At 39.6% G+C, this 27,695-nt stretch overlaps 1 protein-coding gene and 1 long non-coding RNA gene across 15 annotated transcripts in view; one reads left to right on the forward strand and one right to left on the reverse strand.

Moving 5' to 3' along the window:
• The window catches only part of TRPM3 (transient receptor potential cation channel subfamily M member 3), a 401,802-nt gene that overhangs the window by 30,115 nt on the left and 343,992 nt on the right, over positions 1-27,695 (reverse strand). For 4 of the 13 annotated variants that reach the window (XM_032441175.1, XM_015849133.2, XM_032441170.1 and 1 more), the window contains exons 13-22: positions 24,038-24,073; positions 23,752-23,892; positions 22,310-22,339; positions 19,893-20,182; positions 18,934-19,162; positions 16,311-16,478; positions 15,374-15,499; positions 9,428-9,568; positions 4,433-4,561; positions 597-848 (exon numbers count right to left, since the gene is read on the reverse strand). In XM_032441175.1, coding sequence (XP_032297066.1) covers positions 597-848; positions 4,433-4,561; positions 9,428-9,568; positions 15,374-15,499; positions 16,311-16,478; positions 18,934-19,162; positions 19,893-20,182; positions 22,310-22,339; positions 23,752-23,892; positions 24,038-24,073 — 1,542 coding nt within the window. The remainder of the gene's footprint in view (positions 1-596; positions 849-4,432; positions 4,562-9,427; positions 9,569-15,373; positions 15,500-16,310; positions 16,479-18,933; positions 19,163-19,892; positions 20,183-22,309; positions 22,340-23,751; positions 23,893-24,037; positions 24,074-27,695) is intronic. The other 9 variants (XM_032441172.1, XM_015849135.2, XM_032441174.1 and 6 more) reach the window with 6 other exon arrangements.
• Positions 25,314-27,621, forward strand: LOC107306205. 2 transcript variants are annotated; one of them, XR_001552040.2, is made up of 3 exons: positions 25,314-25,470; positions 25,785-26,041; positions 27,235-27,621. It is a non-coding gene; the product is annotated as an uncharacterized LOC107306205 (long non-coding RNA). The 2 variants fall into 2 exon arrangements; XR_001552039.2 differs by having other exon boundaries at positions 25,895-26,041.

Genomic DNA, 27,695 nt, shown 5'->3' on the forward strand with positions numbered 1-27,695 from the left:
TATGTAAATTATTAATAGTCCTGCAACACTATATAGATGTGATATGCCCATGGGACAGAGGCTGCAGTTAGGCACATGGATTTCTCACCTCTCAGGGGTACACCTGAACAGGCAGAATGCAAGGACATGTGGATATGGAACTAAATATAGAAAGGTCAATCTTAATCATAGCTATTACAATTCTAAACATACCCACACCTACACAATGCAATTTCCTTGAGAATCTCAAAATCCAGAATGTTTTTTTTTCTTTTAACCTTAACCAAGTTAGGAATTTGCAACAAATTTGCAATTAGTTAAGAGGCAGTACCCTTTGTATTTACTGCAAATGAGGCACAAAGGTGTAGGATGGCCTTGGTATTCAAAACAAAAAGAAAGAAAAGCAATACATCATCAAACAGAACAAGAAGAATCTAATGGCCAGTTTTGGGGGGGTTTGCACAGATGATCTGAACTGAGAAAGGCCTGACCTTTAGTTTACGTGGAAATACAGAAATAATCTGAAAAACAAAAAAGTGATTTCACTGATAAATCCAAACACACTGAGTCAAGAACATTCTTGCAAAAAACAGAAGTCATAGACCAAATTTTCTTACCATTTTTCCAATCATCATAACATATGGTCCCAAATACTTGTTTACTCCGAAGATGTCTAGTAACCGTATGTACCAGTAAATGATGTTCACACAGTATATCACCCGGCCATCGCTCCGAAGTGGCAGATCTTGCAAACGGAGGACCATCCCAACAGAGAACAGGAGGATAGCTATGAGATCTGTAACATTCCAGTACTCCTGCAGCCAAACTTTAACTTTTTGTAACAGTTTTCCAGGCTCTGACATCAATATCTGAAGGAGAAAGTACATAGAGAGGAGCCAGCTGAGTTGTCTTAATTTAAGACTGAAGTAAAGCTAAGGTAAACAGACAAGTGCTACAAAAGCAAAAATCAAACCTGATAGCCTCCTAACACACAAATTCCTCATATATTCTCTGATTTCTTTTGTGAAAACTTGAAGTTCAAATATAGCATAACCCTGCAACTGTATACACAATATGTATTTTTTTTTTAATAAAAGGAAGGAAACTTCAGTTCCTCTGAAATCCTCACAAAAGAAGAAGAAATACAGGTATGACTTTCAATTTTTCTAATTGAACTTAGTTACTCTTGGAATAGGGGGAAAAACATAGAAAGGTACTTAATTGATAAATTCACTGTTAAAAAAGCTTTAAAGAAAATTATTCTAAGATGTCCACCAATCTATCAAGAAATAATTTTATTACCAATAAAAATCTTGGATTTTGCATTAAGTCCAGTAAAGAACTTTTGGATCATTTTTTTGGAAGTTCATTTCCACAGATGAGAATACAATTCATAAAAACAATTAATCTTACCTCATGAATTTTATCATCATTCTATTTGCAAGATCATTTGGAGATCTTGATTGTTCCCCTGAATTACTGTTGAAACTATTCCTAAAATGATTTCTATGAATAATTCCTAGCATTCAGTTAGTTAACAAGCTGTTTGTTTCATTTTCTATATTTAGCCCGAGAACGTTTGAGCAGACTCACACAGTTCCTTGAAGAGAGGAATGCCATTCTTACAATTTTCTTACAGTTCATTTTCAGAATGAATTTCAGGCCCATTTTCACATGAACATCTGGTGGGCGAAGGGAAGGTGACCGATGTCATTTACCTGGACCTGAAGCAAGGCTTGACATGGTCCCCCATCACATCCTCATCTCCAATTGAGGGAGGTGGATTTGATGGGTGACAACTAGATGGATAAGCAATTGGTTGAAAGGCCGCAGACAGAGGGTGGTGGTCAATGGCTCTATGTCCAGGTGGAGGCCGGTAACGAGGGTCTGTCTTGGGACCGGTGCTCTTTAACATCTTTATTAATGACATTGATGAGAGGAATTGAGTGCACCATCACAAGTTTGCTGACGACACCAAGCCTGAGTGGTGCAGTTGATACATGTGAGGGAACGGATCCCATTCAGAGGGACCTCAACAGGCTGAAAGCTGGCTCGGGTGCACCTAATGAGGTTCCACACAGCAAAGTGCAAGGTTTTGTACTTGGGCCAGAAGAACCCCAGGCACCTGTACAGGCTGGGAACAGGTTGGATGGGGCCCTGGGCAACCTGATCTAGTAAAGGTGTATGTTTGGTGGCCCTGCTAGGCAGGGGGGTTGGAACTACATGATCCTTGAGGTCCCTTCCAACCCAGGTCATTCTATGATTCTGTGATCTGCTTAGAAATCCATTCCCACAAAAGTTTTCGATAAACTTTTGTGGAAAGGGGAATCTGGGTTGAATGATGAGATATAAATGGCACACATGATTCCTGCTGGCAGCCTGTCGCCTGTGGAGCCAGGGGTGCCTTGATTCCATCAGTACTGCAGAGCCATCATGTGGCTGCCACCTCCCTCTTCCATTTTCTTTCTGTCAGTGAAGGACACCTACAATTAATGTGTTTACCTGTGCTCCTTTTGTTTATAAAGTAGAATTTGCCACGTGGCGTTTGAAACCTACCTTTGAAATCTAAGTGGCTGTTGCAGGAGCATTTTTCCTCTAGTCCTCAAAAACATTTGCTGCAGACTGACTGGACACACGTAGATGGCAACAAATTCAGCCCAAGGGTACAAATGTGCTGTTTCAGTTGAGGTCAGCAGGACTCACACCCACTCACTGAATTTGGCCTCTAGTGCCATTGTGGAATAAATGCACATTTGGCCAAGTGGAAGTGGCACAGCTGTAGCTGTGGGTCGGAAAGACAGTGAGGGGCAGGGGATGACAGAGCACTGTCACTCTGCTGGCAGATTGAGTGCCACGTTTTAATGCTCCCTGTGCTCTACATGCCTGCTAAGCATCTTTAGGGAGATGCATTCTATTTCTTGACATAATTAGCAAGAACTTTCAGAATTAAAAGGGGGAAAACCTATTAGAAATATGCTGCAACATTCAGCATGGTTATAATTTTTCCCCCAGTTACAGCTATTTTTATTACAGGCCTTTGCATGAGATACTTAGGCAGATAGAACAACTGTGAATTTTAAATGAACTCTGGGGTGGGGATTCAGATGCAGACTTTCTGTTTGGCATACTCCCATGCCTCTGTGTCCATTCCATAATACTGTATCTTCCCTCTCCCCAGAACATACTTCAGCTCCTGGCCAACTTGTCAAGAATAATGGCCAAGCTTTAAGATATATCAGAAGGTTTGTGAATGCTATTTAACACTCATCATGCAGAAATCTGAATTCTGAAATTCAATGGAAGAAAGGATTTTATACAGAGAAGGAAGACGCTCTCGATTTTTAAATGGAAGAAGGTTGTGCGAGTTACTGAAAAATAGCTGAAGGACAGTATGATTGCTGGTCACAGCAAACACAGGTTCACAAGGGGAAGGTTCTGATTAACTGTTTTAATTTCCTTTTATGACAAGGTCACCCATCCAGTTGACCAAGGGAAGCCAGCTGATATCATCTTTTTGGATTTCAGTGAAGCTACTGTTTCTCACAATATCCTTATGGATAAAATAACCAGCATACTGACAGAGAAAAATGTAATGCTATGGGTGAGCAACTAGCTGATGGGTCAGGCCCAAAGAAGGGATATAGTAAATGGGGTTATATAGACCTGACAGACGGTCACTAGGAGGGCTTCCCAGTGCTCCATTTTAGGGACTGTTCTCTTTAATGCCTTTAAAAATGGCCTGGATCTAGGACTATGACATGTTTTGAGTAAGTTTGCTGATGGAACTAAATTGGGAGGAACTCTTGACTCCATCAGGGATAAAGAGGCCTTGCAAAGACATCTAGGTAGATTAGAGAGCTGGGCAATTACCAACTACATAAAGTTTATCAAGAGCAAGTAACAGATTCTGCACCCAGGAAGGGGCAACCCCAGCTACATATACAGACTGGGAGATGAGACACTGGGGAGCAGACTTGCTGAAAGAGATTCAGGGGTCTTGGTTGACAGCAAGTTGAATATAAGCCAGCAGTGTGCCCAGGCAGCCAAGAAGGCCAACTGTATCCTGGGCTGCATCAAGCACAGCACTACCAGCCATTTGAGGGAAGGGGCTGCCCCACTCTACAACACACCAGCATGTCCCCATCTGGAGTACTGTGTGCAGTTTTGGCATCATAGTAAAAAAAGGACATAAAATTATTAAAAAGTGTCCAAAGGAGTGCTACAAAGATGGTTAAGAGTTGAAAAGAGTATGTATGAGGAGTGGCTGAGGTCCCTTGGTTTGTTCAGTCCAGAGCAGGGCAGGCTAAGGGGAGGCCTCATGGCGGCTTTCACTTCCTCACAAGGAGCAGAGGGGTAGTGCTGAGATCTTCTCTCTGGTGACAGTGATGTGATAACATGGAAAGGCATGGAGCTGCTTCAGAGGAGCTGTCTTATCTGGTTGGGGTAACGTTACCTCTCTCATCTTCTCTATTCCCAGAGTGAAAATGTATGAGATGACAATCCATTCCTGTGTGGATGGCCAGCGATCCATCTTCACTAGCACTATATAATTGAACAGCATTAAGTAGCCTATATACGCCAGCTGTAAAGAAACAAAATGAAATGAATAACAACAGTCATTACATTCATATAACCAAGCCAGTTCCTCTTATATGATATGATATTCCTAATTCCAGTGTAACCAGAACTTTAAATAGACAAGAGGAACTAGAGAGTCTGTCCAAAAAAGGTTTGTCCAAAAAAGCTCACATTAACACATACAATGCAGGATCTGCAAAATACATGCACAAATATCCTCTTCTCCGGCTATATCCATCTCTCCAAAAAAAACCCTGTATTAATGCAATCTCCTCAGATTGTCCCATATCAACAGTTGTGTCACATACCACAGTGCAAAATACCAAACAATAACTCACTAAGTTACATATGTGAATACTTCTCCCTCATTTACTTTCTAACACTCATTTCTCCTCTAGCAGACCTCCTCTATGCTTCTTCTCTGTGTTTGTTTAACTTGGACTTGCTCTGACATTTTACATCCTTTCTGCACGATCCTTTCCTGGCACTCAGAAAGTTTCAGATATTGATTGACATGTCACCAAACACTGCATTGCTGCCTTAGTTTCCACTATGATTCCTCCCCAAACACTGCTACCCCTAAACACACTGATGCACCAAGTAGCCACACATAGTCAGGCATTTACTTGCCTTATATTTTCTGCAAGATTTTGAGAACAACTGTTCCCTTCTCCCTGCTTTCCCTACCCCCTCTGATACATCTACCTCTTCTGGCCTAATTTTTTATTCAATAGAAAGCACGAATTAAGACTCTGGTTTCTTTGTCCATTCTGAACATAATCCGATAGTTGTTCAAAGAAAGATAAGATTGAGCAAACTGCATCATCAAAATCATGGAACTCATAGTAGCCTAGGTGTCACACTGGAATGTGGGCTATAGCAATTCTGAGTTTCTGTAGCTGGGCTGGCCTGAATTCAACTTCCTACCTGCTTTGCCTTTCAAACAGCAGCCCTACAAGAGCATGCATCTGAAGCCAAATTTAAATCAGAGAAAAGATGACTCAGTTCTATACAATAACTTTTTAATTGTTGCAGAAAATGTATTGGATACATCTGTATTTCAATACAGCGCTTCTTTCTCAATTGCATGTTACTCACAACTATTAAGTGTTCAGTATCAGACTTCAGATGAGACAGGCTTGGGACTTTTAAGGTAGGTTCTTTGGTTTGCAACAGATGATAGACTGCAGCTCTGGATAGTCTGGAACTATCTTGGTGTTCCCTTACCACTCATGAAGGAAACTGAGAGCAGTATTGTCTTAGTCAATATCTAGGGCATCAGCTCAGTCAGCAGGAACTCTGTTTTGGTGGGAAGAACTGTACATGCCTCACTAGCTGAAACAACACCTACTATACCGCAAAAAAAAAAAAAAAAAAAAAAAAAGAAAAAGAAAAAAGAAAAAAATGACAGCGTCACACAACATACCTCTTAGAATATGTTTATTAGATCTGATTGATAACCACTTCACAGCAATCTTATTAATTCAGTCTGACACAGCAGCCTTTGCTGAGCAATTGTTAAAAGAATCTGAACACTAAGGTGACAGAACCAATAGGAAACTCAGTGTAAGCAGAGGCTTTTAATTTTTATTGGGTTTCATTTGAGTTTTTGTTGTGACTGATTTTATGGTCAATTCATATTTACTGAAAATTATTGACATTTTTTGCTTGATAAAACAATTGTATCTTAATTTAAGAATGAATTGATGCTAGAACTACACTATTTTCACTCCAAGAAACCAGCCCTTCAGACAAAGGTGACATCTTCCCTATTCCTCTCCAAACCTGTAAATTCACATTCCAATCCCACACTGTTGTCAGACCTCATTACAGATACCTACAACGGTACTCAAGATTTTTTGAAAGTGCTAATATATACAAATAGCTGAACCCTTTAAATATTGCTTTTACACAGAGCTTGGGGTTGCCATCTTCACCCTGTAGGAAACTTAGAAGAAGAATACCTGCAAAGAAGTTTCTAGGATGAATTCCTCCCTACCTTCCTGTGTATACAGTCGTATTGTGTATGCTTGAGTACACATTACAATAAAGGACAAACCCGGAAATTGCATCAGCAAGAGAGTTCTTAAAGAATGAGACTACCCTCCAGTTTTCTCATTGATTGCAATAATTAAATGATCAAAAAGTGAAGCGGTCCTAAGATGAAAAACTTGGGGCAGAGCTGTTCTCTTGCGCAGAAGACAACTCTTACTAGGGGTTCACTGCCTTTTTTCACTGCTCAAGGAAGTCGAAACATGGCCTCTAAGATCATGTTAGCATCTCAATCTAAAGATTATATATAAAAGGTGAACATCTTCCTCTTCTCCTTGAGTAGTCTGTGGGATGAAACCTGCGAATCAAGCCTTTCAATGCAAAAGTTACAAAAGATAATAGAGTTGTTTACCTCTGAAACCACTACATGACAGAGAGGAAGACAAAAAGCTGTTTATAATTTTTCTTAGTACTTACTTTCTTATTCAAAATCCCCCACAATTAAATCACTTGTGTATTTTAAGAATGAAGGTGGATACCGATACATATAGAATAATAGCAGATAGGTAGATGTAGAATAATGAAACAGTTTTAAATGGCATGCAATAAAAGCGTAGTCACACATTGCATTTTGGGTTGTGAGATGTAAGACTTTTAGGACTGCTTCTGAAATCTAGAATTAACATTTCTGTCTATGTGCTTGTGAAAAGGGAGATAGGCTGTGCAATTCTAACACCCATCTGAGTTATTTTCCTTTTGCTTTTCAGTATACACAAGTGGTCAAGAACTACAACCAGAATGCACCTTAATTTGCTCTTGAAACACAGGACAGCCAAGATCCACCTTCAATAAGTGACCTTGAATGAGATCAGCCTCAGGACATAAAACTGTAGAAACAGGTCTAAATGGAAACACAGTATTGATCTCTTTCTCCCATTTCAGAACTGAAATAACAGAGAAAGCCAGGATGCTTCTTTCTGTTTACAGTGAAAATACTTTTCTGGTTATGCATAATACATATTGCAATTGATAATGAGACTAAGCTGCTGATGAGCAGTTTCTAGATTCATTGTGTGGATTAACCTTTAATGGCTGCAGTTCAGCATGTAGTTTTTCCAATTGCCAAACTAGAGCAATTTGCTAGAATAAGCAGTCTACCACGGTTTGATCTCTGTAGATGTGAGTTGCTCCTGCTGTCTGTAGACATATTGTTTGGATTTCAGTAATGCAATTTTTCTTTTAAGTCATCTTCAGAAGGAGTGAGAGAAACACATATTTGTGATTTGCTGTGCATTCAGCAGAATGATTGAAAATTTAACTGGGAAGAACCATGAGAAATCAACTAGCCAATTCCATACTGCCAAGGCAGGATTAATTGCAGTGTGCCATATTGGACATGTTTTGGTAAGATAGACTTAGAAATAACTAACAATGGAAAATCTACTGTTTCCTTACACAATTTATAACAATATGTCTCAGAACAGTTAAAAGCTGTTTCCTGACATCTAACCAACAAGTGTCTCACTGCAGTCCTATTCAGAAAGGATTTGAAGAATATTCTATTCTATTCTATTCTATTCTATTCTATTCTATTCTATTCTATTCTATTCTATTCTATTCTATTCTATTCTATTCTATTCTATTCTATTCNTTCTATTCTATTCTATTCTATTCTATTCTATTCTATTCTATTCTATTCTATTCTATTCTATTCTATTCTATTCTATTCTATTCTATTCCTCTTTTCAGCAACTCACATGTATCTGAAGGCAGAACTGCTGCAGATATTTTGTTCCTAAAGAAAATAACACCACTTCCTTAAGTCTTTTCCCTTAATTTATATTTTACAAATCTCTGGATATTTTCTTATTTTCTTTTCTTGTTTGTGGCCTTCAAACCGTCCACATCTGTCACATGATGCACAAAGTGAAATGGCTTACAATACTCTAATGAAGTAGGTTGAAAAGATTAATTTCTGTATTTGTTTTTCTTTTTGATCTCATCCTTCTCTAATATAGAATATAATAGAGTGCTGTTTGCAAAACCTTATATTTGAAGTTCCGAGTGAAAATATCAGACTGCACCTGATGTAAGAGAGACCCTAATGGAATCCTTTCCAATCCTTGACTCCAGCTGGATAGTGAGTAATTTAAATATATTCTCCTGAGGACCAATCACAGAAAAGCTTTGTATCATGTATTAACTTCAATATGGCAATTATGAATTTACCTATGAGATTACCTAGAAAAGTTTTTGACAATTTCTTACTGTAGTCAAATTATATTACCTTAGTTGTTTATTTTCTGTATCATCTGCATTGTCTGCTTCTTTATAACACAGGGAAATTAGACTGGTTAGACATAATTTAATATATACTAACTGCTATTCATACCTTTGTTATCTTACGGCTACTTACAGCAACATTTTATTTATAGAGAGACATTTGCAGACTAGTAAAATAACAAAGCAAAAATGTCCCAAGGAAAGATATGCTCTACCAGTTTCTTATTTTCATTTATCATTATCTTATTTGACACCCTGATTAAAATCAGCCTCCTATTGGGCTTAGTATTGGGAATTCTTCTATTGGGAATTCCTTGGAAGCAACTTGTATTTGAAGAATAACCTAGAGTGTTTAATCATTAAGTTCCTGAATGAAGTGTCCTGAATTTAAAGCTCCTAGGTTAGCAGGTGCTAGATGATCACAAAGATTAAGGACCTTATGGATAAATCCTCCAATGCAGACAGATGAAGACTTTCGAAGAAATACACAGTATGATCTCAATGCAATGTCAGTACTTGTCCATTCAGCCCAATCATAGAATGATAGAATCACAGAGACATCAAGGAATAGCAATATGACAAAAAGATATCTTACTGTGTAGAACCAAAATTTAACGATGGGGGCATTGTAGAACTCATAAATCTTTCTTCCAACAGGAATCAGTCTGTGCCTGCTCTGTACTTCCTCTTCTTCTTTCTTTCTTGAGGACTCTCCATTCCCTCGTCCCAGCATTGCCTACAATAAAGGACATATTTATGTTTCTATATTTTTGAAGGACAAATTAAGCTATTTAAAATGCAAAATTAAAAAGGAAACTATTCAAAACTTATCTGATTTCTTATCTTTAGACAAAACCAGATGGGCATCACTACAGCAAAATGTTTTGGTCTCAGATTATCTTTTATGGAGGCAAGCTGCTGTTTAGTTCCTTCTAAACTGCAGCAGTAACATTTTGGCAGTAACCATCAGCAGCAGTGTGAACTCCTTGACTGGTGAACAATAAATGAGATGTGGAGAACACTTCTCCTTTTGTCTGTATAGGCTGAAAGATTTTTTACCTGACAACAGCTTCTTATTATGTACAACGAACAAATGCACACTGAAAACAGATAAGTTTTGTTTTGAAACAAAAAAAAAAGGTCATAAGTCTGATACTGAAAGAGGAGGGAAGATGAGTTAGCATTTGCTGGACTGGAAACAGTGAAGCTAAGAAATGTTTTTATGTTGATCATAGGATCCATTGCAGGCCATGATCCCAAAGGCTTCACATGGATGTAGAGGACTGACCAGTGGAGTTTAGTGCTTTAGACCAAAAAATCCTTCCACATCACCACAGCTTCTGTGTGCTGGTTGGCTTAACTTCACTGTAACCACTGAACTTCAGACTTGCTGAAGATCCACACGGAGCTATGGACACTGTGTTCACTCTTAATGTCTTGTCCAGCTTCAGAGAGAAGTGGAAGGAATGAATACACTATACACATGCTGAAGTTAATGCTAAAAAAAGGTATGACTTTGTGTTTAGAGTACAGGTTGATCTATTAAGTGTTCTTAAAAGCAGATCTTTTGTGAATAGTACAGCATAGTGGATTTTAGGTCACTGTGCCCTGAGCAAGTTCTTACTACTTAGTTTGTGGCAGTAGCCATAGATTGCAGCACTTCTGCACATGAAAGCAACTGCTTGAATTGAGAGGCAACCATCCTAACTAAGTATGCAGGGATGGCACCATGATGCTTTTACTGAAATGCTTCTCTAATGCTTTTCTACAAGTAGATCAAAGCATTTTCTGTACACGTATGTTAAATGAAGTAAACGTTCAACATCCCTAAAGGTACAATTGTTCTCATCACAACTTAAAAATGTGGAAAATTAAGTCACTGAAGAAAGCAATGAGATGCCAGACAGATTGTCTTTCAATGAAAGGGTCCTTCTTTTATCTTACTCTGTGTTCTCAGATTCAACAGGATATTCAGCGCATTCTTATGTAACTAATCAACTTCAGTTGAGCTGTTTGATCTGGTTCTAGTGCCCTGTAATTCTCAATTCTCACATTTTAAAAGTAAGAAATGTAAGAATCATGATCTCTCTCTCTTTCTCTCTCTTTTTTTTTCTTTCTTTCCCCCCTCTTTCTTTCTCTCTCTCTTTTATTGTTTTTCTTTTCCCCTCTAGGTCTCATTTGGAGCAATTCATACAGGTCTTTGGTCCCACAAAAAGACAATTTGTAATGATAAACCGATTAATTATTTTTTCTTTCATCATAGGTATTTGTAACATTATTGGGACCATCTATGATCCTGGACACCTGCTCATTAATATTTCTATTTCTTTCAAATATGCAGTTAGTTTTCCTCACTGTTATTATTTTTCACATAGTCTCTTATATACTTGAATTTGACCATCCACAGATGGATGGATCTGGAATGATGGAAGCCCTTCAAGCTTCTAAGAAAATAGAGCGAAGATTCCTGACACAAGTATATAATACTAAAACTAACCAATTTTGATTATTCTAATTTACCTTTTTATACCTGCAGATTCCTAAGCTTATCCCCATAAATGTAAATAAAACCAAAAGCATATTCAAAAATCAATGAAATCTCCTGATGATTCTCATGGAGCACTTTAAAACCCTTTCAAGCCTACTGAGATTTTCATAAGAAAGGAGAAAGATGTACCTATTAAGCAAAGAAGGAAAGTACTCATTAGATGAGCAGACAGTCTGCAAGAACATGAGATGTACCGTGTATAACTATAGTAACAGAGGTGATACCACCTTCACAGAAGCCCAGGTATCATTACCTGAAATCTACAAAACCAAACTGATTCCTCAACTGATTCCTCACTATGTAACAAGGATTAGCTTTTTTAATTTTTTTTTTAAATTTTTTTTCTTTTTTTTCTTTTTTTTCTTTTTTCCCAAGGAAAATAAAGTGCAATAGAATCCAAATGTTTTGCAAATATTCTGTCCCTAAGAAAGCAATTTCCTTGCTTCTCTCTACCTCCTGACACTGTTTTAGAGAAAACTGCCATCTGGTGCTTCAGATATTTCTGCAGCTTTTCCCAAGGCTTTGTCTCTGCTGTCCTCTGGTGCCCAAGAATTTTGCAGGAGAGTGAAAATAAATGCTGGCAGCTTAAACAAATGAGCAGCACTGTGCTTTAGCAAAAGGGATTGTTTTACAGTTCAAAACCTTCACAACTGTGTATATTTACTAATTCTGAGAGTCCCTCAGTTCTCACAGAAATGAGCTGTATGTGATTTTAGGATAATGCTCCTTTAGTACATGGATTTATGCACATGGATGCTGATTTCTTTTTTGTTACTGCTTTCTTGTTAATAAATGATGCTCTAATTTTAGCTCATTATATTTTTGAATTAACAGTGTACTGTACAGTACTAACCTCTCCCCTCCTCCAAGCTACAGATGGGGGATTGCTCTGAGATGGCCGGGGATTAGATTTGACCTAATGTCTTCAACTGTTAATTATATCACGGTATTAACAATTTGAAAATCCTCCCCAATTAGAGAGACACAGAAATAATTTAAGTCACTGTATTAACAGAATGGCTGCAGTGCCAAATGTGAACAAATGTGTTTCCACTTGGAGGAGGAAGCAAGAGGGGTGGGAATAACTGAAGACACTGCTCTGCGTGGGCGGCATCTCTTTCTCTAATACACAATTTTGTTCATGATTCAGTATGAGTCATGCAAGGTAAGCCTGACAGCAGTGTAACAGTAAATTACTGTACAACTGCATCACTGTAGCCTGAGGGGGTTGATGCCTGCGTACTTTTTTACATGGAGATTTTCTAATTAGGATTCTGGTCGGTTTGTTGTTGTTGTTTCCTCCCCTCCTTCTCCCTTTTGTTTCATTTCATTTAGGACTGATCTCGTTGTCAGAGAATCAGGGCAGTTTGGGGTTATGCATTTTTTGCATTAAACTATGTTAACAATCAAGTGATAATTTAATCTTCTTTTATAATTAGATAATGGGAGTTTTAGTCCTGCTGTTATGACCATAAGCTCTTCACAGTGAAATGTACGTGCTGCATGTAGACTTAACACGTACTCACAAAGAACTGGTGTGGAAATGGTACACAGCTGGGTGGATATACAATCTGCCTCTTCCTGCACAACCTCTTGTACCCTGCAGTGTGCAGGAAAATGCTGCCTCCATGTTAATTGCTCCAGAGCAATCATTTTCTGCATTGAAAAAAGTGTTTAGTGCCTTTGAATTATAGATTTTTCACCTGCTCAGTGGTACTTTTAGGTGAACAGGAAAAGGAAATAAAGAACAAGGAGCTCAGTCCTTCTGACTGCTGACCACAGCAAAAGATGGAGAGTGCTGGAGCAGTTGCATGACAGAGGCACATGAAGATTCTGAGCTTCATGAGGAAGAAATTCCTTGTTATAGAGAGGGCCAGTGCTGGCCCTTCTACTGCATGAGCCCCAACACCTCACACTGCTGTTTTTTTCATATGGGCTGCAGTGGTGCCTCACTTCTTGAATGTGAGATGCTGCAAGCACTACTGTACCCCAAGGGGTGGGTGAGTGGGAGGTAGGTATGACTGCACTGGTGTTCAGCCATTCCTAGGGTAAGAACCACAGTTTTATATAAGCATACATACTATGGGTAAGATACATGTATGCCCAGAGGACAATATAACCAGCTTAATTGCTGATAGTCCTGACTCAAGACTACAAGTACCCATGGAAATCCATACCTTCTATTCACTGTGGAAAATTAGAACAAAGCAGCAAATGAAATATCTTCCAAGGGACTCTGAAAAATTATTCTGTATTGTGAAGTAATACTGTTTACTGGGCAAATACTGTAAGAGAACAATTAGGCACCAAATAAGGATTCTGATGTTTCTAGTTACTGCTTCCAGAAACAGTGTTATTTTGGGATGAGGCTAGACCACTGGCATTTCTGAACAGTCAGAAATCTAGCAGCTAAACATAAAATGTCCCTGCCCTTCATATTTTTGTGCCCTTCTGCTCTAGTAGGTCTTAATACATGGGATTAATAACCAGTAGCTCCATCCATAAATTGAGGTAAATTGCTTGGTGCCGAGGGAGTGGTGATGAGAGCAATATTTGAGATTGGTTTTGTGACTAGCTGCTATAAGAAAAGCCTGTTGCCTAGCATCTAGGTGTTAAAGAAATGTGTGCCCAGCACTCTCAAATATCTTCTATGAAGCTAAAAGCAGGTGCGAGTAACGAGCAGTTTATAGTGAATAAGCTATTCATCTTTACATAGTATAGCCAAATATTCACCTACATATCAGATTCTTTGGGAGGAACATCATAAAATAAACACATGCTCTGCACCCATGTGGGGACTTACTTCATTGTTGTTGTTGTGATTGCATTATTCTGTGCAAATTAAGTGTTAAAACAGTGAAAAAAATTGCCTTAGCTTGTGTGTACCTCATCTACACTGCACAAATACAGTCCAAATGGAGCAAACAAATAAAACTTTAATAATCCCTTTAAGAATCTAATTATTAGTCCTGAAAAGAAAAAAACATGGAGAAAAACGTGCACTTTATTTTGAATGCAGCCGGTCAAAATTAAGGTTAGTCATCAAACCAAAACATCAGTTATTAAAATAGATTATTTTACAAATGCTTTGGAGCGAGTGTTACAGATAATCTTAATGGGCTGAGTATTATTAGCGTGGCTAAAGTGGACCTTCCCAAAGGCGTTTCCCAAATGGCCTTTAAGATGTCCTTTTTAATATGGCAGGTCAGTTGGTCAGGCAATTTGATTAAAGTCAGGACAACTCAAGTTTTACTTTTTTTTTTTTTTTTTTAAAATATTTAAAACATGCCAGTAGGAAAACTTATCCTGACATAGTGCCTGAAGAGAACTAAGTATCCAGCAACAGAGAGAAATGCAAATGTTTCCGATTATTTATATATCCCTCCTCACCAAGGGAAGGCATAGCTGGTACTATATCAAAACCTATCTGAAGAAGTCTACCCTACAGATTAGATGGGGAAAAAAAACATAGCTAAGAAGTGTTCCAAAGATCTTGCATCTTTTCATTGTGAACTTCATGCGAATATTCCTTTCATTTACAGAAAAAGGTGAGTCTCTCTGAAACGAGAACAATGCAACAAATTTGAAGGAGTAGAAGGGCAGAGTCAAGGATAGGAAAGAGCAATAGGACTGCCAGCACACTGAAAGGGGAAGGGAGGGAAAATCTAAGATTAATCTGGTAAAGAATACATAGTTTGGTTCATCACTTCCTTGTAGCAGGATTCAGAAGGTAAAAAAGGAAGACAGCACTGAAGACAAGAAACCAGGAGCTGGTTTAACTGTAGAGAGACGGAAATGAATTCCTCCCCAAATCTCTCCCTAGAGCCAAGAAAAAAGGCAGTTTATGAAGTGCTTATTTGATTTGAATAGGCACTTCATGAGTGGATCAGAAGCCAGGAGTAGTAAATCGCAGTAATAGCTAATGAGTGCAGAACAGAACAGCCCATTGTGGCTATTCCGGCTTCTGGTCCTTCCCAACAGCCAAGTTCTTGCCTGCAAACGGGTCCTGTAGGTGGGTCTTGTGGGCTGCTCCTTCAGCTTGCATGTGTACTGGGTCTTGTAGGCAGGTCCTTCTGCCTGCCTGCAGACGGGCTCCTGGGGGCAGCTCCGGCTGTTTGCCTGTGGGAAATAGCCCTTTTTTTTTTTTTTTTTTTTTTTTTTTTTAGGAAAATCCCTTTTACTTCTTCATCCTACTACTTCATCCTGATCTCAAAAGACTAGTTTAAAGCCTGTCAAAAGGCAGCAGAGTCGAAATTACAGTAAACCAAACCAAACTAAGCTGAGGCAGGTCTGATAACTTCTGGTAGCTGTATAGTTTCCACTCATGATAATTTTAACTCCCGATACTTGTACAATGCTCAGAGCTTTAGCTGTCTGGTTCTCTTTGTCTTGTAAATTATTAATCTAACTTTCCTTTCAAGGTTTTTTCTGAGCTACAGAAACTCTTACCAAGTACTGAGCTGTCTAGCTACTTGCCAGTGTCTTCAGTTCATTAAAAACTGCATGTTTTAGTGTAAGAGGCATTGACTACAAATTCATAAAGAATTTTGGAAAATATCTTCATGACCTAAGCAAATTTCTAGTTTCCACACGATTCTAGGCATTTCCATCTGAAAAATAAACAGTGTGCATCGTTAATACTAGAGAGGCCCACTTCGTTTATCATGGTTGAGTGCTGAAATCTCTTGAATTTATTTCAGATAGCGCAGCACTGAATGAAAATATGAAGACATCACATTATAAAAGTGATGCTTCAACATCACTGTGTCCTGCTGCAACATTAGGACACAACGATGTTTGATTTGCACCAAAGAGACAGAAGAGTTAGGAGCAGCCATCTATCACCTGCCAAATGCATTAAATGACCAGCAGCACCCACAGAATAGCAATCTGAGGGCAGTAAGTCTGGCGATTTGTTGTCAGCTCTTACTGTGAGTTCCATGTCTTCCTCCTCTTTTTCTTTCACTGGCTTTTCTGGTTCCTCTGGCTCCTTCTCCTGAAGATGGATCTCATTGGCCTGAGACATGTAAGGCATATCATCTTTGTTCTTGAACTCCAAGCTGAGGATTGAAGGAGGAAGTAGAATTCCTAGAATTACCTAAAGCAATAATAATAATGACAACAGTAATCATCACAATAAACAGATTACAATCATGATGGTTACTTAGTGTCAAATGGAACAGCTCCCTCAGGACATCTGAGAAGAGGAATACACTAGTGAATGTGAGTTTCTATGGCAATAGAGTATTTGTCACTTGGGGTAATGTTTTCAGATCTCTGTAGTGAAACAAAGCGTGTAACTTCTATTAACACTGATAGGAGTGCTATGGCTAACTGCCTCTCCCGAATGTCTGCTTTCTCATCATATGCGTATTACATATCAGGATGCATTTGCAAAATACTTTGTAGGGTAAATTACATATGGAACCATGGATGTGTTCAGACTTCAGAATTGCAGATTTCTGCATTTTATGTAAAAGGGAATGTCACTGTAAATGACATGCAAGCATTCTTCATTTCTACAGAGAGGGTTAACACATCCATGTTTAATGTATGCAGGTAGTGAAGGCATGAATGTGTGGATCTGAGGAGATGAGGCACAGCCAGTGATAGCAAATGCTGTTGTACTCAGTTATGCAGTCCCCTTAGATTTGGCTTCACTAGCCAGGCAGCCCACATTATGCTTACGCTAACGTCAGCTCCTTCTTTTCTGCCTTGTCTCTCTTATGCAGAGGGAATGCAGAAAACACTGCATTTCTCTTGTATGGATATATGCAATGAACAACTCTTGGCATTAACTCTGTAGAAAAACTGAAGAAATATTGTAACAAGAAGTGGACAGTCTGTACTCACAAGCACAACTATTTCTGCTTGTGCTGTTATCTTAGGAAAAGAAATTCCTTCATATGTCTCTCCCTAACTGACAGTGAAACCAGACATCAGCTTGTCAGCAGGTCATTGGTGGTGACTGCACATGTTCCTCACCAGTAACACTCGCTGACTGCACTGCAGTTAGATGCACGGAGGCCATGTCGTGCTGTGGACAAGCTGAGTGATGGCCTACCCATGCTGCTCCTGCACCCAGCTCTTTGCCAAGGAGGCTCATAGCAGAGCCAGCTCCCTGGGGGCTGCTTGATCTGGAGAGGATTTGAATCTGAAAGGATACAAAGAGCCTCTCCCCTTCCTGATGGTGCTGCACCTCTTGGTGGGACTCTTAGGAAACAAGGCTCTTGCCTTTTGCCAGTTTCGATATGAGAAAATTGTTTGTGGGAAATAGTCTGTGATTCATGCTTGTAAATTAATCTCCTTGCCGTGCTGCTTCTTGTTCATGTAGCTTGCTTTACCTTTAAACAGGCTCTGCTAATGAGCTCTAGTGAAATAAAATACAGTCTGTGAATTGAGTAAAAGATCCTTTTGAGGCCCTCCTGTTACGAGAAGCCGAAAAGAAGCATCTGTTAGCTTTGGTTATTCACTGTGAGAGGAAGGTCTGTTTTATGGCTTAAGAGCTGTAAACATGAAAGCATGCTGTGGGAAATGAGGTCCTGCTGGGATCCTACCTGCCCAGGTGGACTATTTATGAAGCTGAACATGGGCCAGAGCAACAGAACCCAATGAGGGTACAGGACCTCTCAGGAAAATAGCAAGGATGCCTCCAAACATGAATATGTTTTCTGTCTGTAAGCAGAATGACATTTAAGCACAGCTCCAGTGGGAGGGCAGGGAGAAATCCTACTAGTCACGCCCATTCATCACTGTTACTGGATTAGACCCAGAATGATAATGATGCATGCACTTAACAGCACTCTCACCACTGCTGAACAAACTGACTGAGCTATTACCACTTCTCAAACACAAATCACGTGGGAGAGAGAAGCCTTTCCCTGAAAGCTTTTCTCTATCAGAGGGAAGAGGAGGCAATTCCTGGCTTTGTGGTGACTGTTGAGCACAGCAGGATGGTGAAGGTGAAAGAGGCCAGTTCAGGCTTCTTCTGGACAGAAATTCACTTCACAGAACCCACCTTGCTCTGTTAGCAGTTTTGTGGGTGGAAATAAAGCTTAAGCAGCTTTAGAAATTGGATTATCCTCCAGATCCCCTCGGGTAGTCCCTCTGGGTCAGTCATCAGGCAGAGCAGCTGGGGACTGCAAGAACATTTGTGCTGCTTGCTCTGGCCTCTTCTGGGGAGGGCTGCTGGATCAGCACCTTTCACTAGCAGTTAATTCACTTTCACATTCTTCTTCTTTATTTATGTTTCAGAAGCTTGCCTAACTCTGCAGCGTACTAACCTGGCTCTGTTCTCTTTCTGGTAACTCTGACTTGGGAAGGGGCACTGAGAAAGATAATAAAAACCTAAATAATGAACTTTGAGCTTGGTTTAGTGACAAGCTGCCTGCTGAAATGATGAACACGGGAAGAATATATTCTGTTTAATGTCACTGTGAATAAGCATTCCAAAGTAATGTTCATTGAGACAGTTATTACTGATGTTCTGCAAGCCCCGTCATCATCTATTAGAACTCCTCTGGCTGTTAATTCAATTTTAAAACAGTGCTGACCTTTAGGCCAGAATTTTTGCGCATCCGGAGACGACCCATCCACATGTCTGTGAGCAGCATTTGGCTGCAAGTGTGAGCAATGAAGTCTCTGTGCTTGGCGGCCACTGCAAGCTGCAGGCATGTGGCATTGCTCCAGTTCTTCAGCTCGTAGGTCAGCAGTTTCATTGCCAATTGCTCATCCTGTTTGTATGACTGGTCCAACAGCTCCACTGCCAATTGGCCAAAGTCCCTGAAAAAGAGGGACATCCGATCATTCCTGTTAGCTCATGTGATCTGCTGCAGAAATCACCACTGAGTAAATGACAGCTTCTGCAAGGGGTGCATCACCATTGTGCAAATCATGATGTTGACTGCACACACATTAATGGTAGGGATATATATAAGTGGCCCAGCTTAGCTGTGCTGAGCACCCACACCTACCAGCTGTCTGCTCCCACCTGCCTGCCCACTTCCCTGACATTTGTTGGTTGAAATCTATTGGTTATCTGCAGCCTAGAGACAGCATCTCTGCTGTTTGCTCATGATGTTATGATCGAGCCTCTTGGAAAGAGTAGTGACCAACACCCTTTTCTGAATTCTCACCATTTTCAATGTCTCAGACTTCCAATATCAGAGAGGATTGCTTTGAAATTTAGTAGTCAGCTTGATCACCTAAGTATGAGCTGTTGGTTAATCACAACTTCTCTCTGCATATGATCAAAACAATTTCAGCAGTTCTTCTGTTTGAGATGAACAGAATGCCTAGTGAGGGCCCAGACAGAACACATGCAGTACAATCACTTAGGAAGTCATACTGCTAGCAACACTGCATCTTTTGCAGACAGGTTGTTTGAAAATCAATTAGACTTTCCCTGAAGAGGCTGCACTTCCCTTGTCATTTAAAAGTGAAAGGCAAGATCAACAGCCTCTCTATTTATTTTTTACTTCACCTAAGAAAGTGCATATGGAAGAAAATCTACCTCGAATTATGGTTCAGCTCTTGGGATATGTCATCCACCATGTCATTTTCTGATGCTTCATGGGCCATGGCTTTGCAGAGTTTGCAGGCCACCAGTGCTTTAGCCATAGCCTCCTCTCCATGCTGCCAAAAGAAGAGGGCCATCTTCTGGCGCTTCATAAGCACTGCCCACACCATCAGCTCGTGGAATGGAAAGGGAAAATGATTTATCTCAGGGTCATCCAAATCAATATCAACTTCTTCTTCTCTTTTCTTAGTTGTTTTCCTCCCTCGTCGTAAAGGGACATCATCCTGTGAGAATTGCAGAGCAATGAATTCAATCTATGCACACAATATTTTGGAGTCAGTGCAAGAGAGGTCAAATACATTACCTGCAATGCAATCCCTTTGTTATTTTTCTCTGGATAAAAAATTTAACACCATCAAACAATGGCTATAAGTATGGGTTCATGCACAGTAATGAAGAAGCCAATAAACCTATACCTATACTTTGGACTCTGAACTGCCCTTACTTCCTGAGAACATAAAGCACCATTGAACAATGCCCAGATACATTTTGAAATAGCCACTATTAAAATAAAGTTAAGCATTTACTTCAATTACTACATTATAATGCATCCACCTTGTTCCTCCTATGGGCAATGCATATCCAAGGGATGTTCTCATCTACTTAAAACATCCTGCTTATTCCTAATATTTTCTCACTTTACTTTCTCAGTAGAGTCAGAACCAACTTTCAACACTCCCATTTTGTATTTCGACTACGTTTACCCATTCTTTCTTCAGTTCTATGTTGCTTTTATAACTAGACTTTATGATTTTGTTTCTATCATATTTTAGCCAAATTGGACCATTCTGTGGATAAAGAATTTGCTGGGTGGTTGTAGACAGAGAGTTGTGGCTCTGTGACTAGATGAAGGCTGGACACAAGTGGGACTGAAGTCCTCAGCATCTTTACCAGTGACTTAGACAGCTGGATTGAGTGTACCCTCAGCAAATTTGCTGATGACACCAAGCAGAGTGGTGCAGTTGATACAGCAGAAGGAAGGGATGCAATCCAGAGGAACACTGACAGGCTTGAGAAGTGGGTTTATATGAACCTAATGAGGTTCTAAAAGGTTTGGAAGTCTAGAGTGTTGTACTTTGGTCGGGGCAATCCCAGATATGTCTATCTACAGGCTTGCAGAACTCCCCAAGAGCAGCTGTGTGAAGGACTCAGGGGTTCTGGTGGATGAAAAGCTTGATATGAGCCAGTAGTGTGCACTTGCAGGCCCACTGCATCGTAAGCTACATCAAAAGAAGGGGGTCCAGGAGGGTGAAAGGGGGTCATTGTCCCCTTCTGTTTTGCCCTTGTGAGGTTCTGTCTGGAGCACTGTGTCCAGGCCTGGGGCCCCCAACAATGGGAGGATGTGGGACTGTTTAACAAGGTCCAGAGGAGGGCAACTAAAATGATCAGAGAGCTGGAGCACCCCTCTTATGAAAAGAAATAACAAATGAGAGAATTGGGCTTGTTTAACTTGGAGAAGATAAGATGTTGGTGAGCACTAGCTGTGGCCTTCCAGTACCTGAAGGGACATTTTAAGCAGGAAGGGAGAGATTTTTAACACTGTCCAAAAGCAAAAGGACAAGGGAGAATAATTTTAAACTAAGAAAGGGGGAAGATTTGGTTATCATTTAGGAGGAAAGTCTTTACTCAGAGGTGGTGAGGCGCTGGCATGGACTGCCCAGGGAAGCTGTGGCTGCCCCATCGCTGGAGCCACTCAAGGCCAGACTGGATGGGGCCCCGGGCAGCCTGAGCTGGTGGGTGGCAGCCCTGCCCATGGCAGGGGGTTGGAACTGGGTGATCTTTAAGGTCCCTTCCAGCTGAAGCCATTCTATGACTCTGTGATTTTAGACAGTTTTATCAGACAAGCTGACCTGTTCCATGCCACGCCTGCAGACAGCAAAATGAAAGTCATAGAACAAAACAAACAAACAAGAAAATACCACAATCTTTGAACTATCAGGTAGCTAGAGCTGCCAACAAAACTGATGAAAACTTGGCCCATGTAAAGATTTCTGTCTCATCCAACAGCAGTGGAATCCTTTTTAAGCTACCTAGTGATCTGACTGAAATGTGGCACAGGCTGATAGACTGTAACAATTCGTTTAATCTTTACCAGAAAAAAATTGATTCACAGAGGGGGCAGAGCCTTCTTTTCTTACGTCTACCTGATAGAATTCTTTTAAGAAATATTTCTAAATCTGAGCCTTGCATAATCAAGTTATCTGGATGAAAAACCAGTGCGGTACAAATCTCCTGCACCACCTGAAAACAGCTATGGGTGCCTTCATTACAGTGTACCTAAAAATTATCTTGATTTAATTTAGATTTGTCAAAGAAAGAAAATACATTAAAATTTATCACAGATCACCTACCTCCATTCCCAACAGTTTCAGGGCTTTTGGCTGTACGAAAAAGTTAAAAAAATGTTATTTCTCCCAGAAGGGTGAAGAAAAATCACAACCGTATGTGTATATATATATACTTGCATGTGTAACACATAATGTATAAGATAAAATATAGAGTATATAGCATACAATGTATAATATGGGATGAAATTCTCTCACTATAATGAAATATTGATATACTCCACATATATAAATAAAGTAAATAACAACATATATGTGTTTAACTCTAACTTGAATTTTACTCTATTTCACCATAATGAACAACAGAAAACACACATTTGGATTCTAATGTGAATTCCATTTGCATGGGGGCTGTTCTAGGAGAAAGAAGATGGGAATTACTGCTAAGAGTCACTGTCATGAGTGAATTTCTCTGGAGTGCTTTACTATTTTGGCCATTTTCTTTTCACACCTTCACTGACTGTTATGAAGCTGCTCTATGTTTTGTGCCAGTGTCTGTGAAGTCTCTACTGAAATGATTATCCCAATGAAATATGGAAGTCTCTCCCAGCAGCTACAATTACTGTCATTCCTCTCAATAGTGAAGTATGACAACGTGAGGCAAAAACGAACAACTCTCTTCTCATGTGTTTGGCTGCAAGCATTCCACAGAGCTGTTGCTCTTTATAGTGTCTTAGGACGGTATTTAGTAGTGTGTGTTGCTAAGATCTGAACTGAAGCATGAAATGAAAATGTGAAGCAAAAATAGGCTAAGAACTGCAAATCTTACTGGCCACAGTTAATCACACTTTGCTTCAAGTTGAATTGGGTCAGTGGCATAATGGATGACAACAAGTACCTTTGATGCTTTAGAAAGATAACAAATTTACTTTGGATTCACAGTACTGAAATATATTAAACAAGAAAACTCCAAAAATGCAGAATGGTATTTTTGACATGAACTCACTGACTTGGCTGATGCCACATACAGCCAGTAAATCCTGTTTTGAGTTATGTGTTTCTTTGCCCTCATACCTTCAGGGCACAGACTAAAGGATGAGTTCTGAGATAGTACATGCATCTCCCAAAACACGAATTTTCTCAAGTCTAATTCTGTTATAGTCCTATTGAACCAAAAGACTCTCAGTCTTTCCAATGCAGCATTTGGACAAAGCCAGAGGAATGTGCTTTATACCCTGGTCTCATCAGGGAAGCAGAACACCCCAACCCATTTTTTTTCCTTTTTTTTTTTTTGTTTTGTTTTGTTTTGTTTTGTTAAACTTGCTAAAAAATCCAATTGACTGTAGTGCATTGCAGTGAAATAAGTAAGTAGAAGTAGTGGAAATCATTCTGTAGATAGAATAGTGCATGCATGTGGATTTCCTCCTAAGCCTGGAACCATCCAAGAAACTACTGCAACTGCTGCCAATGGGTGCAATCATACAAGTGACAAAAAAATTGCTCCTTACCCTCTTGGGCCCAAATAAATTGTGGTACAGTGTTCTGAATCGCTTTCGGGTGTAATTGCAGCGATATGCTCCTCCCATCAGGTACTCTATCACCAAACCAATATCAATCAGGCTTATTCGATAATCAGGAGGTAAATTTCCCTGTAACAAAAATAAGAAGGGTTGTGGGGGAGGAAGAGATGATTATTATTGGCATCGTTAAATACACTTTATAATGATGTTAGAATAAAATAAATTAAAATAGTTAAAAACGGGAATGTATTATTATGCTGGTTAATTAATTCACCTTAAAATAGATCCAACCGAAACCTGGATATTCTCGCTTGGAAAGAAGACATAAGTTAAATAAGAAGGTGAAGAACTTGTAGTAACAGAAGATAGCGTCAGTACACAGTACTCATTCTTCAGCTGGGGAAACAAGGAACACGACTGCAGAACAAAAAGCATGAGGATCAGCGCACTGGAAAGGTCAGGCACAGTTGCTGAGCTCTAGTCTTGTCAGACAGCACCTCTGCTGCACCATCTGTACTCCACATCTCTTGTCCTGGCATCTCTCATCTCTGCTGGCATCTCCTTGCATTGCCTCCTCTGCACTGCTGAGCCACTGTGAAGTGACATCATGTGATATTGATTGTTCACAAGAAAGCATCTCCTGCATGTGATCTTCCCATCCTCCATATTCCAAGAAAGAAAAGATGGAGGAGAAGAGACTTGTTATCTACTCTTGAGGAATTACACATTTCTTCTGGGAATTATGCACAAATAAACTAATATCTTTGCTTAAATTTCACAGTTATTACACGGACAGTATCTGTATATACAAAAGTAAGTATGAAAACTGCAGAAAGCAAAACATCTCTAGTTAATTCCTTGGGGTTTGGGTTGAGAAGAAAAATATATGCCTAGCAATTTTCCTAGATGAGCTCTCCTTGAACTCCCAGGATATTTTACTGAAAACTCCTCCATGTACAGTATCACTGCTACCTAATTTTCAGCTTTGCCAGGGAGTTTTGTCCCATAAAGGAGAGTTGTAATTGCAGCAGGGGTCGTTAGCAGGATCCTGCAGAATATGTTTATCTGCTTACTCTTCAGTTTCTGTTCCTTTCTGTTAAACAGAATATGAATATCCAATGACTTTGGCACACACCTCTATTTTCAAACGGAAAAGAAATTGTAAACATATCTATGTCTTATCGCCCTTACTCTGTGAATTCCCTTGCATGTAATCATTGTACAAGTTGTCATATGTGCGTGGCTTGCTAAGCTCTGAAAAATACCTCAATAACAGATTGTCTCTTCCTGCATATTGGCCCGAGTCTGCTTCTGAATCAAGTGGACAATTCTGTTCTCCAGTAACAGTAGGTCTGACAAGACACCTGGGAGGAGAAGTGCTCCTGGGGCTCTCTGGTGGCAGAACAAGATCCTGCCTGCTCTTCTGTTTCCTTGTGGAAATTCTGCAAGGGAAACTGATCCAGTTTCAGGAAAGAGCTAATGGGAAGGGACTGCCTACAGGTAAAATTTCCCTTCTTCTCTAAGTCACTGCCAAGTTACTTGGACAACAGTTCATAGTTCAGCAAGCAGTTCCCCCTCAGCAAAGAAGCCACAACTTAGAAGACTGTGAATAGGTCACCCAGATCTGCAGATCTCATTAAGGACTCAACCCTGTCCTATATGTCACTGTGCAAGAAAAGTGGCTACAAATTTAAGGTGGAAAGAGAGGTAAGTTATCCTTCTGTGAATCGCAAGTGACAGCTTTGGAAAGATGAGAAAATAACTCTAGTAAAAAAAAATTAACTAAATTGTACAGTCAACATTGCAGAAGGACTACAAAATTGTAATTTTTGGCTAAAAAAAATTCCGTCCACTTTTAAAAAATAATCACATTATCTGTAATGATATACAGTGCAGATTACTGTTAGCCTGTAGCTGTTTTTATGTGATCATCAGAAGAAGGTTAATAATTCACATAGAACGATTTTATGACAGCCCTGTCTTGTTGGAAATATCTGCGTGCCTGCCTGGCTTCTCTGCAGATTTGCTTATTAGATTCAGAGTAGAGAGGCACTAATGGAAAGCAGATGGTACGTGGCTCTGCAGAAGAGATGGAATGGATGCAAAGATTCTCCTTCCTCACCTACTCCAGCCAGGAAGAGGAAAGCTTATTTCAGTCACTGCAAGGCTCTGGCAGCATGCTGAGGATGGAAAGGGGAAGCAGCACCATGGTGCACTGGCACTGGCAGTGGGCAGGAATTCAAAGGGATGGAAGATCAAGCAAATCTAGTGGCAAAAGGTGAGCTACTAACTACATTACAATGTTGTCCCTTGGCGGATCTTCTCCCCTCTTCCTAATCTTGGCCAGTGTGATGGGACAAAGAGAACTATGGTTAGCATATGAAATTAGCTTGTTTGAACACAGTCATTTGTATTCTAAACAGCTCTATGAAAATACAAGATAAATCTAAAAATTAGACCCTGTTTGTTTGTTTTCTAAAATGTTCTCCAGTTTCCAGAATGTTTAAGGTATTTCATCAGAAAAAGGCACTGGCAGAAGGAGGAGTAACCATGACAGAATTGTAGTTCTTCAGCTGTAGAACATTAAAACTGAATGTTTTGATGTTATTAATTAAAAAAAACCAAAACCACCACCACCACTAACAACAATACCCCAGATATATTACTGAAAACTTGGGAAATCAAGAAAGCACAATGAGCCTCAGTTTGCATCATGTGCTATAACACGTGACTCTGAATACAGTTGTTAAGATTTCTAAGATTTCTTAAAGGGATGAAAATACAGTTTTTTTCAATACAGTAACTTTAATGGAAGATGTGCCTAAACCTCCTTCCTAGACACCAATGGAAGATGTACCTGAAACACCTTACAATAAATATCTCCTAAAATCACAGCAGGAATACAAGGAAGGGTCTGTGCATGTGCCAAATTGTTTGATACATCAGCAAAATCTCTGAGTGACCCCATTAGTGGTGAGCTGCCTGTAAACAAAACTCAGGTGGGTCAGAACACTTCCATGAACAGCAAAAATGTGGATGGGCTAATTCTAGAGCAGCTGGAGTGGTCAGGAAGAAGAGGAGAAGGTTGTTTTAGGGGTGTGATTGCAGTTAATAATATCTTAACTTTCTAATGCTGAGACAAACTTTTTTAAGTGCTTATACATTATTCTTTTCCTGGGGGATAAAATCTCCAATTTTGCATTCTGAGGAACTTTCAAAATTCTGTGTAACACCCGTCAGTTCTCTTAAACTGCATACAATCAAAGGCAGTTCAAAATAAAGGACTATGAAAAATATGCATCAGCCCACAGTGAGAACAAGAAGAACGAGATATGTTTATTATGTGCAATTTTTGTATGAGAGAAAAAAAATCTGCTTTTTTTTAAACACAATTTAGTCAAGATTTTAAAAAAATTTTAAAATTTATTTTTAATTTTATTTATTTATTTATTTATTTATTTATTTTTTAAGCAACCTGTAGAGGGCAGCCTCCACTTACAAAACGGATTTCAGGCACCGCCGCCACTTCCTTCCCTTTTCTCTGGGTACATCGGTTCTGACAGTGAAGGAAAAAAGCCGACCCGTACGTTAAACACTGTGCCCCTCCCAGGAAAGTACCGATAAAAATGATGCGGGCAGGTACTGCCTTATGTGTAGTCATGGAACTGAGAGGATCAAATGTACTCAGTTCTCTACAAAGCAGAGACATAAAAAAGTAATTTGCTTTCTTGACACATTCAAAATTTAAGCCCTTTGATTAAAGTAAACTCTTTAAAAGTCTTTCTCCAGGCCTCTGCAATTTAATTCCATGGCTCGCAGTTTTCACAGCAATTTGGATGCGGAAATTCAAAGAAAATAAAGTGGTGTGTGTGTGTGTGTGTGTGTATGTGTGGTAGCAAACAGGGCGTGGGAATGTGACTTCTGTTGTGCAA

The sequence above is a fragment of the Coturnix japonica genome, chromosome Z (genome assembly GCF_001577835.2).
Source record: "Coturnix japonica isolate 7356 chromosome Z, Coturnix japonica 2.1, whole genome shotgun sequence".
NCBI classification, from domain to species: Eukaryota; Metazoa; Chordata; class Aves; order Galliformes; family Phasianidae; genus Coturnix; species Coturnix japonica.